We start from the raw sequence: 13,452 nt of genomic DNA on the forward strand, positions 1-13,452 counted from the left end.
GCTATGAGTCTCAACTTTAATAAGTTATTGCTTTAAGGAAAGAATTTTGTAAGGAGGATTGAGAGTGAGACAGATCTATTTTTATAAAACTAAACACTCACCACTATAACATTTATTCTTGGAACTGTATTTATTGTATTCTCAAGATCCTGCTATGCTATATTTTTATTTTCATTTATTTTAGGAATTTTTGTACTATTGTCTATTTATTCCATTGTCCAGTCATCAATTAAAGTGTTTTGCTCAAGCACAGTTTTATATAATTTTTTTTTTAGTTTCTTTGGCTGATTTAGACTTTTCTTTTGTAAGGTCTCTTAAGAAACAATTAGGTCTTTTATATATTTATATCTGTTAAGAGTTGTTTCCTAGCAATAAATATAATAAAATTTAGGTAATTGTTTAGATATGATAAAAACTTAGATAAAGTGTTTACTGGTACAATGAATATATTATAGATAGCAGTTACTTTCTTTTTAATCAAATTTATTCATTTTTTATTATTCATTCCATGATTAATAAATGATATTCCACTTCCTAGTTAGCCCTCCACAAGCCCCCCTATCCCATAACCTCCTTCTCCCTCCCCTTTACCTGTATGAGGGTGATCCTCCAGCCACCCATCCTCTCTTGCCCCACCCCACTTCTAGCATCCCCCTAAGCTTGGCAATTGAACCTCCACAGGACCAAGGGTCTACCCTCCCATTGATGTCAGACAAGAACATCCTAAGCTACATATGTACACTCCCTGTTCACTCCTTGGTTGTTGGTCTAGTCCCTAGGAGCACTGGGTGGTCCTTCCAGCTGAGGTTTTTCCTATGGGGTTGCAATCCTTCTCAGCTTCTCCAGTCCTTCCATCAACTTCCCCACCAAGAGTCCCTGAGCTTAGTCTAGTGGTTGGCTCCAAGCATCCACATCTGCCTTGGTCAGTTGCTGGCTGAAGTTCCCAAGGAACAGCCACACCAGGTTCTTGTCAGCATGTGCCTCTTGGCATTGGCAACAATGACAGGTTTGGTGTCTGAAAACAGGATAGATTCGCAGGTGGAGCAATCCTGCATGCTGGATCTAGCCTGGGGCCTAAAGTCAGGGGAAGAGGAGCTCTGGCTGGTCCACAGGGTAGAATTCTTGTCTTGAGAGGCAGCAGCAGGATTCACCTTGGTAGCTGGGAGTGCAGAGAGGTCTTCTTTTTTTTAATATTTTTATTTTCTATATTCTTTGTTTACATTCCAAATGATTTCCCCTTTCCCAGATCCCCCCTCCCCATATGTCCCATAAACCTTTTTCTCTCCATCTTCTAAGGGATATTCGATGGTGGCTGTATAGGCAAAGGATTCTCCATGGCTACTCATAGCAGATCCTGATGAAAAGGGGCACTGCATGGTTTTAAGGCATTTATTGTCATAGCAGAAAGTAGATGTGTAAAACTATATATCACTTCTCAGGGTGGGCATGAGATTAAATATCTTTTGTAGAGAGGAGTGTCTGGGAAGGAAGACTGAATGGATAATTCCTCTAGGCCTATAGGTACCTCAATAAAATGGAAATCTGTCTTGGGCCTGTGATAGTTCACATCCTTTATGTGGGGGGAGGGGGCTGGGGTATTGCACTTATGTGACAAATCTATGAGGGAGCTGAAGCTAGTAACAGGGGCCTAGTGCCTGAGAGAAGGTTAAGCTCCTACTATCCCTTCAGAGTCTGCTGGGCAGATACTAGCCATTGTTCAACTGGGGACCTTGCTACCTTTCACGGTCCCACAATAACCCAGACTCACAAAGAAGATTAATAGTATATCACTTATAAGAGGATAAGAGTCATAAAGTACAGGATACCCACACAAATTTACAGAGACCCCAAGAAGCTAAATAATGAGGGGGTGTCAAAGTTAGAGTGGTGCCATCCTAATAAGAAGGTGGAAAGAAAATACTCATCTGTCACTAGATTTGATCAAGGGAAGGACCTGGGTTGGAGAGGGAATAGGGAATGGAATGGGGGGATCAGCTGTAAGACAAGCTAGGAAGAGAGGCACAGGACATTGATTAGAAATAGGCAGCAGGCAGGGCAAGGGACATCTGTAAGATTTTCCAGAGATCTGGGATAGGGAAGGTTCCGGGAATTTATGAGGGTCACTCTTATTGATCTTCCTAGCAGTAGGGGATATGGCCATTCCCTATAGTCAGACATGACTCCCAATGGAGGGATAAAGACAGCAAACCACCCAGAAAGTCACTAAATCAAAATCGATCCTGCATACCAGACAAAAGCAGACCAGATGTTGAAACAGCCAACCAATGACTGACCCACTTTGAGATCCATGCCATGGGCAAGACACAATCCCTGACACTATTGATGGTACTCTATTAGGCTTGCAGAGATGAGCAGCCATAACTGTCCTCTGAGAGGCTTCACCCACCAGCTGACAAAAGCAGATGCAGAGACCCAAATCCAAACTTTAGACAGAGATTGGGGTGTCATATAGAAGAGTCAGGGGAAGGAAAGAGATCATGGAGGAGAGAGAGAATCTCCAAGAAGACCAACATAGTCAACTAACTTGGAAAATAGCATGCTCTCAGAGACTGAAACACCAACCAAAAAACATACATGAATTAGACCTAGGGCCCCTGCACATGTGTAGCAGAGATGCAGCTTTGTGTTCCTGTGTGTCCCCAAAAAAGAGAGGGGGTTGTCCCTGACAATATTGTCTTCCTGTGGATCCTGTTCCCTAACTTAGCTCCCTAGTCTTGCTTTACATGGAAACGTTGTGCCTAGTCCTATAGTGACTTGATATGCCTGGGAGTGTGAAGTGAAGGGGAGATGAGGGGACAATATATATATGGGCATAACAGGATGAGGGGGTGCTATTCGTATGTAAAGTGAGGGTATAAATTAATGGAAAACAACAACAAAAATAAATAAAAATAATCTTAATATTAATTGTCACAGAAATTTAGAAACATATGTTAGCTAAGCCAAGGCAGAGTATACTACAGATTATTATCATTGCTTTGGATTACCTTCCATTCTGAATTAGATGGTAAAAGCTGAAGTTAAAGGATATAGGAAAATTAAGCTGAATTTATAGAACAAGATTACTTCTTTCTTCTCATTAGTACACAGAATTTGAAGAGACTGTTCATGCTGCTGTGGATAGAAATATCATCAGTAATATCATCCAGTTGTAGACCCTGTAATCTGCAATACCAAACTGTCATACAAAATATGCCCAGTACAGTGGGATGGATATTTTGGGAGTACCAAACCATCCATATATTACATTTGAGGTCTTCTACTAAAAATAATAAAATATGGTGTGGATGATCATAGGTCCAATAGAGAAACATGTTTACATCATATTGGTGACTGTATGTTATCACACTGCCTTCTAAACACATATTTATATCCATAGACTAGAACTGCTTTAAAGCTTGAATAAGAAGCTCTTCTTTGGAGTAGGAAACTAAAAGGTCAGAGGCTTATACATTGTAACCCCCCACAAGAATACTTATTCTGTATTGCATGTATGACTAATTTATGTATGACACTTATAGACTCATACAAAAATTAAAAGAAAAAAACTGTCATTCACTTCAAAATCAGGGAACCTTGTAAAAAAGTGGTGACAAGGAAGGTAAGAGTAAGAGGATGAGGGAAAATTCTATGAAGTACTGAAACACAGTGAGGACTTGGCCATTATGACCATAAAGAGAACTCAGATAGAGATATATTTAGGAGTTTCCTTGGATCTTCAAATTCCTGCCATTTATGTGGCAGGTGGCGCTGAAGACATACTTCTCCTGATGACGATCAGTAAATCATTGCCAGGAGAAGGTTGTCACTCTCCTTTCACTCATAATGTTTGCTGATTTGTCTGTGTCCCCCAAAATATCTTTCATTCATGTTCCCATAAGCAACCTTAACTAACCAAAGTAGGTGCATGAAAAAAAGTAGAATAGTTGGAATTTTAATGAGAATTACATAGAATCCATAGATTGCATTTGGCAAGATAGACATATTTACTATTTTAATCTTGCCAGTCCACAAGCATGGGAGTTATTTCCATCTTCTAAAGTCTTCCTCGATTTCTTTTTTCAGAGACTTGAAGTTCTTGTTATACATATCTTTCACTTGTTTGGTTAGAGTCACACCAATATACTTTATATTCTTTGTGACTATTGTGAATTTTGTCATTTCCCCAATTTCTTTCTCAGTCTGTTTATCTTTTGAGTAGAAGAAGACTACAGATTTGTTTGAGTTAATTTCATATCTGGCCACTTTGCTGAAGTTATCAGCTGTAGCATTTCTCTGGTGGAGTGTTTTAGGTCACTTAAGTACAGTATATTATCATCTGCTAATAGTGATATTTTGACTTCTTCCTTTCCAATTTGTATCACTTTGACCTATTGTCTAATTACTCTAGCTAGAACATCAAGAACTATATTGAGTAGAAAGGGAGAGAAAGGGCAGATTTGATTGGTCCCTGATTTTAGTGGGATTGCTTCAAATTTCTCTCCATGTATTTTGATGTTAGCTACTGGTTTGCTACATATTGCTTTTACTATGTTAAGGTATGGGACTTGACTTCCTGATCTTTCCAAGACTTTTAACACGAAGGGATGCTGAACATTGTCAAATGCCTTTTAAGCATATGATGAAATGACTAAGTGGCTTTTTCTTTGAGATTGTTTATGTAGTGGATTATGTTGAGTTAGAAAGAGCAATTCTTAAATTCATCTGGAATAACAAAAAACCCAGAATAGTAAAAACTCTTCTCAACAATAAAAGAACTTCTGGTGGGATTATGATCCCAGATCTCAAGCTGTACTACAGAGCAATAGTGAAAAACTGCATGGTATTCGTACAATGACAGGCAGGTAGATCAATGGAATAGACTTGAAGAACCAGAAATGAACACATAGACCTATAGCCACTTGATTGTTGACAACGGAACTAAAACCATCCAGTGGAAAAAAGATAGCATTTCCAACAAATGGTGATCGTTCAATTGGCAGTTAGCATACAGAAGAATGCAAATTTATCCATTCTAATCTCCTTGTCCCAAGCTCAAGTTCAAGTGGATCAAGGTAGCTCCACATAATAACAGATACACTGAATCCAATAGAATAGAAAGTGGGGAAGAGCCTGGAGCACATGGGCACAGGGGAAACTTTTCTGAATACAACACCAATAGCTTATGCACTAAGATCAAGAATCGACAAATGGGACCTCATTAAATTACAAAACTTCTGTAAGGCAAAGGATGCTATCAAAAGGACAAACCGGCAACCAACAAATTGGGAAAAGAACTTAACCAACCATATGTCTGATAGAGGGCTAATATCCAATATATACAAAGAAATCAAGAAATTAGACTCCAGAGAACCAAATAACCTACTAAAAAATGGAGTACAGAGCTAAACATAGAATTCTCAACTGAGGAATATCAAATGGCTGAGGAACATCTAAAGAAATGTTCAACATCCTTCGTCATCAGGGAAATGCAAATCAAAATAACCCTAAAATTCTACCTCACATCAGTCAGAGTGGCTAAGTTCAAAAGCTCAGGTGACAGAAGTGCTGGTGTGGATTTGGAGAAAAAGTAACACTTCTCCACTGCTGGTGTGATTGCAAGCTGTTACAACCACTCTAGAAATCAGTTTGGTGGTTCCTCACAAAATTGGACATAGTACTAGTGGAGGACCCAGCCTACCACTTCTGGACATATACCCAGAAGATTCTCCAAAAGGTAATAAGGACACATGCCCCACTATGTTCATAGCAGCCTTATTTATAATAGCCAGAGGGTGGAAAGAACCCAGTGGATACAGAAAATGTTTTGCATTTACAGAATGGAATACTACTCAGCTATTAAATACAATGGATTCATGAAATTCTTAGGCAAATGGATGGAACTAGAAAGTATCATCATGGATGAGGTAAACCATACACAAAAGAACACACACGGTATGCACTCACTGATAAGTGAATATTAGTTCATAGCCTTGGAATACCTGAGATACAATTCACAGACAAAAGAAAGCTCAAGAAGAAGGAAGACCAAAGTATGGATACTTTCATCCTTCTTAGAAGGGGAAACCAAATTCTCAATATAGGAGATAGAGAGACAATGTATGGAACAGAAACTGAAGGGAAGACCATTCAGAGTCTACCCTATCTGGGAATTCATCCCATATACAATCACCAAACCCAGACACTATTGTGGATGGCAACAAATGTTTACTGACAGGAGCCTCATATAGCTGTCTCCTGAGAGGCTCTGGAAGTTCCTGTGAAATACAGAGGTAGATGCTCTCAGCCAACCATTGGTCTGAGCACAAGGTCCCCAATGGAGGAACTAGACAAAGGACCAACGGAGCTGAAAGAGCTTGCAGCCCTATAGGAAGAACAAAAGCATTAACCAACCAGTACCCCCAAAGCTCCCAGGGACTAAAACACCAACCAAAGAGTACACATGACAGGACCCATGGCCTCATCTGCATATGCAACAGAGGATGGCCTTGTTGGACATCAAATGGAGGAGAGGCCCTTGGTCCTGAGAAGGCTCGATGCCACAGTATAGCAGAATGCTAGACCAGGGAAGCAGGAGTGAATGAGTTAGTGAGCAGGGGTAGGGGGGATGGATAGGGTGTTTTGGGGGTATAAATAAGGAAAGGGATAATACTTAAAATGTAAATAAAGAAAATATCTTATTAAAATTAAGTAAAAAAAATAGAACACACTAATTGTGACTGGGGGAAGGGAAAGGGAAAGAGAGAGAAAGAGAAAGACAGAGACAGAGGCAAAGGGATGGAGAGAGAAAGGAATAAAAGTGGTATATGAGGGGGTGAATAAAACATTATATATATATATATATATATATATATATATATATATATATATATCAAAAGAGACTTGTAAAACAATGAAATGAGATCAGAATGTACATGGAAAAATTTAAAAATAAAAACAATTTTATGATAAGAAAAATTGAGATGCACAACAAAATATCTGATTGTCAATTATTTGGTTTCATGTGTTTCTTTTGTAAAATGTAAAAGTAATAAACTTGTCAATTTTTTAAATGAGAATTTAACTTTAAACCATCTAAAACACTAAGTTACTGGATACATCTCAGAATTAAATATATTTCAAATGTATAGTATGTTCTTGCATAAAGGATACATTTATAATATATCAGTGCATTAGCAACATAAAAATAGTAACCTGATTTTTTTAACTTATACTTAGAAAACTTTCATCTTACAGAATGTAATGGCAATATGAGGGTTCTTAATGAATGAAGAATGTGTCAATGAAAATATAAAAGAAAGGACATGAATTTGTTTTTATATGTCTTACATAGACATGCTTCTACCATCATTGATATTGAACAGCTTTTACATGGTTATCTACAATTGCTACTCTATTTCTATTTATCAAAAATCTTTAGTTATTACCAAATTGTCACAAAAACTAGGAGAGGATACTTTTGTCCACATAGTTCACTTTAATAACTTATTCTAAAATTTGCTGTACATTCCAGAGAATGTTCTTCAATAGATATGAGTTTTCCTTTGAAATGAGTGAGTTAATTTAGTATCAGACTAAAAAAATTCGGACAATCATTCTACATTCCCACTTGAGCTCTCTGTCCATGGAACAGCTTTCAGGTTTTTTCTCCCCCAGTGGTGAGCATTTTTATTTAATAACATAAACTGCAGTAATATCTTTTGAAAGTGATTAAAGTTCTATTGGTTCCCAAGGGTACATTGTGACTATTTCCTATTCTCTGACATCCCTATTACAGTGTTCTGAGAACAAGACTCTCGTGTGACGCTTTGGCAGATAATTTAAGATAAATGTCCATGATTCTGAAATTAGATAGGGTAACACAACTTACAAAGTCAACTTCAGTGATTGCGAACAACATGACAATTTACTAATATAATGTATATTACAAAATCAATATTTGAGAATTACAGGTTCTTTTCTAGTATTTTCCTGAGCTAACTAAATGTAGGTATTCTTAGATAAAAGACATAACAAATATAAATTATTAGGAATTAAATTTTAATTATAATTAATAGTATTGTATGTACTATGATTGTATTTGAATGTATTTAATTTATTGTTCCATCACATGCTCCTATAGTTACTATTTATGAGTCTAGTAAAATGAAACTTAAATGGTCAGAGAATCATTAATCATTTCATAGCTGGCTCATTAATTCATATACTATAAAATAATGATTCTAAAGGAACTGATATTGTGTCAAAGTTATCTTTTCATACTATAAGTATAAGTAACATTTACTTATTTAAATCATCATTAATATGTTTCCTGATTTCCAAAAATAAGAAATTTTAGAAATCATATTCCTAAAAATGGCTAAAGTAGTGTTTATGTAAGAGAAGCTCTACAGAGTTAGAGATCCTGTTGTCTGGTGCATTTAGAGAGACAAACCAAAGGACATATATATATATTTGGTATATATATAAGAAAAATAGCTTAATCACTTAGTGCCTGTCTGAATTTAAGCCTTGAGTCTTTCTGCTTTTTGATAACTCTATGGACAGCATTTTTCACTTCTTTGTTTCTGAGGCTATAAATGAGTGGGTTTAACATGGGGATCACAATAGTATAAAACACAGAAGCCACTTGATCCTTTCCCAAGGAGTAGGAATTGCTTGGTTTCAAATAAGTAAAAATCATAGTACCATAAAAGACAGTGACTCCTAGGAGATGAGAAGCACAAGTGGAGAAGGCTTTGTGCTTTCCTGAAGTGGAATTGATCTTCAAAATAGTAGAGAGAATAGACACATAGGATGCAGATATCGTGGTAAGAGAAACCACTAGAGTGGAACCAGCAAAGATGAACATAATAATTTGAATGTTACGTGTATCATTGCAAGACAATGCTAAAATTGGGGATGTGTCACAAAAAAAGTGATGGATTACTTTGGATCTGCAGAAATATATAGTGTTCATACAAAATATATTAACAGTGGAGTCCATAGTTCCAATCATATAGGAACCAGTGATAAGGGTACTACAGAATCTTCTGGACATGATAACTGGGTAGTGTAGAGGGTTGCATATTGCCACATATCGATCAAAGGCCATTGAAGCAAGAAGAAAACATTCAGCAGCAGCCAAGAGGACAAAAGCATACATCTGAGTGAAACAGCCAATAAAGGAAATGATTTTGGTGGATGTCAGCAGATTCTGTAAAGTGTTGGGTGTGATGACAGTTGAGTAACTGAGATCAAGGAATGACAAATGGCTTAGGAAGAAGTACATTGGGGTGTGAAGTTGAGCATCTAAACAGATGATCAGCATCATGCCTGTGTTCCCCAGCACAGTGACCAGGTATATCAGGAGAAATAGCACAGCTAGGACTAGCTGCATCTCTTTGGAATCTGTCAGTCCCATGAGGATGAAGTCAGACTTTTTCGTGTAGTTCCAGATGTTCATTGTGAATGCCACTAAAATTGAAAAAAAATCAAAAGTGATTCTCAGATTGATTAACTTTAAAAAGTTTTCTTTAAATGTATATGCTGGTATATTTGTTATTTTTGTTCGCTCAATATTGATATATTTTACAGTATGAGGATGAATAAATATTGAAGGTGGATAAAGGTAAAACACTCATATTTGGCTATGATATGCTAGAGGTGGCATAATTCATGCTTTTAATTATCATAATACCATTATAAATGATTTTCTTTAATAGCACCATAATTAGTATTGAATATTTGTCTATAGGTACTAATGGCATGCTTCTAATTTAAAAGAAAAATATAGAAAGGTCAAATAACTTGTCATAACTGAGTTCAATTCACTGCTTCCTCTTTGGTGTTTTCTGTATAGTTTTGCTCAAAGGAGCATACATATGAGTTTTTGTATCTTGCATATGACTACTCATTTAATCCTAATTTCTTACCTATTTTTATTATAAGAAAAATCTACCTTGCAGATTATTTTTGTTCATTAATATTTGATATCAGTAAAAACTAACCACAAATAGATTTTAGTTTTGATAAGAGTTTAAGGTGTACTTGATGACATATAAATATTAATGGTGTTTGTATGCATTCTTTTCCTGTCAATTAAACCTCAAATATACTCTAAAATTACACTCAACACTCATAGACTCTTAACGTTGTATGGTTGTTTCACAAATTTTGGTGTTTACTTAGTTAAGGCACAAGCATTAAGGGCTTACTTGTTTCTAAAGTAAAGCCCTTATGCCAACCAAAAATATCCAAACCTTGCCAATTTTAACAATACTTTCTGTGAGTCAGAATTTGTGAGTGGAAAACATATCAATAAAAGTAAAAGAATGAGTCTTTCAATATCACATACCCAAAATTATGCCAATTCCTATTTTTTCTTATGAATAATATGTAAAATATGATTAAAGACACAAACATTTCTGTACGGCAGCATATATATTGTATGTGATCAATACCTTTGTATATTTGTCCAATCATTTCTTTAATTCAGAGTTATGTCACCCTGGAAATTATTCTTGAGTATCGACAAGATGGAAAATTTCTTAGGCAGATATAATTCAAAAGCATGTCAAAGAGTTACTATGGACATAAGCTAAGGATTGCAGAACTTTTATCTTTGCCACTGTCTAAGGACAATAGGTGTCATCAATGTGTGGACTTCCTCAGGGATCAATTTTCCCGAAAGATTATTTGGCATGCATTCAAAAACCTAAGTTCAAGGACTAATTCAATAAAGCTTTTGGGTTTTGGCAAGAAGTCTGATGAAAACAATGAATATGTTCAATGTATGTTTTCTTATGACTTCACTTAAAATAAGAAGTTAACCAAGAAAGTATGTATTTGTGGACTATAGTTTTAAGTATTACAATATCCATATCAGATAATTTCTTGGTGCTCTGGAAAAGAAAACATTATTTATACATACATATATATTTTATACCTTTATCAATTACAGTATCAAGAATGAATTGGCAAAATTTTTCACGAGAGATATTTTAATTTGAAAATGTGAGTCTTTTCTGAGTAAAATGTATTCAGTAAAAGCAGTAGATGCTAATAAACTTGGAATTAGTCAATAGAGGCAACCACCAGTTAACAGGCTTTTTTTAAAGCATAAATATCATTTTTCTCAATTGTATTATTTTGTGTACAAGAGCAGATTTTGGTATCATTTGCATATTTTCACAATTTTATGTACAATGACCTGACTTGAGGAGACACTTAAAAAAGACCCTAGTTTAGAATATTTTGTATTGGGTGAGCATTAGTCTTCACTAAGTACAATCAACATTCTAAACATGAAAAGCATGTTATAGCATCACAAGGGTGACTGAGGCTCTGTTTTCCTGTAGGATTTCATCTATTAGCAAAATACGACACCTGCAAAATTTGCTTTGTTTTTCTGTGAATATTAACTTTATTTTTATTTAAAACACACTATGAGAATATAAAGATGGTGTCTATTGTGAATATAATAAAAGTCCTATAATTTGGGGGAAATAAAGATAATTTTACTTATTCATAATAGAGTCAAATGTGCTCTTTAGTAAGAATGAAAATATCTCATCCCAACCCCAATACAGCAACTGCAGCAAAGAAGGTTGCAGTTGTAGTCGAATAAATCTCAAACAATACATTAACATTTCCTTTCAATTATTTTATAGCTGATACTATCATATAACAAAAAAAATACAGTTTGTAATCTATCAAAATAAAATAGAACCTAAGGTTGTGTACTGAATGTGATCCACACTCTTTGAAGAATCTCCTAAAAATGAAAGGAGCCTCAGCCACTGTGAGCAGGAACTGTAACTTGCAAACTTCCAGAGAACTGCTTCTAATGATTAGAACATATTCTAATATGAGGCTCTGTTTTCCTGTAGGATTTCATCTATTAGCAAAATACGACACCTGCAATATTTGCTTTGTTTTTCTGTGAATATTAACTTTATTTTTATTTAAAACACACTATGAGAATATAAAGATGGTGTCTATTGTGAATATAATAAAAGTCCTATAATTTGGGGGAAATAAAGATAATTTTACTTATTCATAATAGAGTCAAATGTGCTCTTTAGTAAGAATGAAAATATCTCATCCCAACCCCAATACAGCAACTGCAGCAAAGAAGGTTGCAGTTGTAGTCGAATAAATCTCAAACAATACATTAACATTTCCTTTCAATTATTTTATAGCTGATACTATCATATAACAAAAAAAATACAGTTTGTAATCTATCAAAATAAAATAGAACCTAAGGTTGTGTACTGAATGTGATCCACACTCTTTGAAGAATCTCCTAAAAATGAAAGGAGCCTCAGCCACTGTGAGCAGGAACTGTAACTTGCAAACTTCCAGAGAACTGCTTCTAATGATTAGAACATATTCTAATATGAGGCTCTGTTTTCCTGTAGGATTTCATCTATTAGCAAAATACGACACCTGCAAAATTTGCTTTGTTTTTCTGTGAATATTAACTTTATTTTTATTTAAAACACACTATGAGAATATAAAGATGGTGTCTATTGTGAATATAATAAAAGTCCTATAATTTGGGGGAAATAAAGATAATTTTACTTATTCATAATAGAGTCAAATGTGCTCTTTAGTAAGAATGAAAATATCTCATCCCAACCCCAATACAGCAACTGCATCTCTCTCTCTCTCTCTCTCTCTCTCTCTCTCTCTCTCTCTCTCTCTATGTGTGTGTGTGTGTACATGTGTGTGTGTGTGTGTGTGTGCTATGAGATTTAAGTACAAACATTTGTAACTATCACTACTTTTATGCATAACTGAAGATATTTATTTACTTTCATTAAATGTGTCTTACCATGTATACCAGACTGACCTTAGACTAATTCATTCTCTTGATTCAGCCTTCTATGTGATGATAATATAGGCCTATGCCACAGTCTAGATCAGCAATGTTACTCATGTCAATGGAATGGATGATGTAGTAAACCATGAAGATATACATGCTCCAAAATTAGCACATTGATGATAAAACTCAGGGGTTTGAGCACCTAATCTGAGGTATTCAAATCTTGATCTATACTTAACCTGCTTCAAATTCATAAATAGAATGAAACAGATAATGGCTTTCAAGTGAAATTTAACAACATCGATTAAGTTTCAGTTCTTATCTATTTTATTATAGGTTAATGATATTTGATTAGTATGGTAGGATATAAAATATGATCATGTAGCATATATTACAACTACATGTTTTATACAATTTGGATTTTATGGGTATACAAGCTTATACATCTTTAAAGTTTCAATATATATGTTGATCTCAGTATGCACTTAAGTGTGGACAAATTATACACATACATTATTTATATTTATATGTATATAATTACTGGTGATCTATGTGTATCCAGAATCATATGACTTACAGAAGGAATGAAATAAAATGAGAATATAAGGAGACAGTGAGAATAA

At 35.2% G+C, this 13,452-nt stretch overlaps 1 protein-coding gene across 1 annotated transcript; it reads right to left on the reverse strand.

Annotated features, from left to right (window-relative positions):
• Positions 1 to 8,500: 8,500 nt before the first annotated feature.
• On the reverse strand, positions 8,501 to 9,466 carry LOC127684294 (olfactory receptor 8H3-like). Its single transcript, XM_052181246.1, has one exon. The coding sequence runs from the start codon at positions 9,464 to 9,466 to the stop codon at positions 8,501 to 8,503; it is 966 nt and encodes a 321-aa protein (XP_052037206.1).
• Positions 9,467 to 13,452: the final 3,986 nt, after the last annotated feature.

The sequence above is a fragment of the Apodemus sylvaticus genome, chromosome 5, assembly GCF_947179515.1.
Source record: "Apodemus sylvaticus chromosome 5, mApoSyl1.1, whole genome shotgun sequence".
Lineage (NCBI taxonomy): Eukaryota > Metazoa > Chordata > Mammalia > Rodentia > Muridae > Apodemus > Apodemus sylvaticus.

Coding starts and splice junctions, on each gene's coding strand:
- LOC127684294 (XM_052181246.1), bottom strand. CDS start 9,466: ATGAACATCTGGAACTACACGAAAAAGTCTGACTTCATCCTCATGGGA.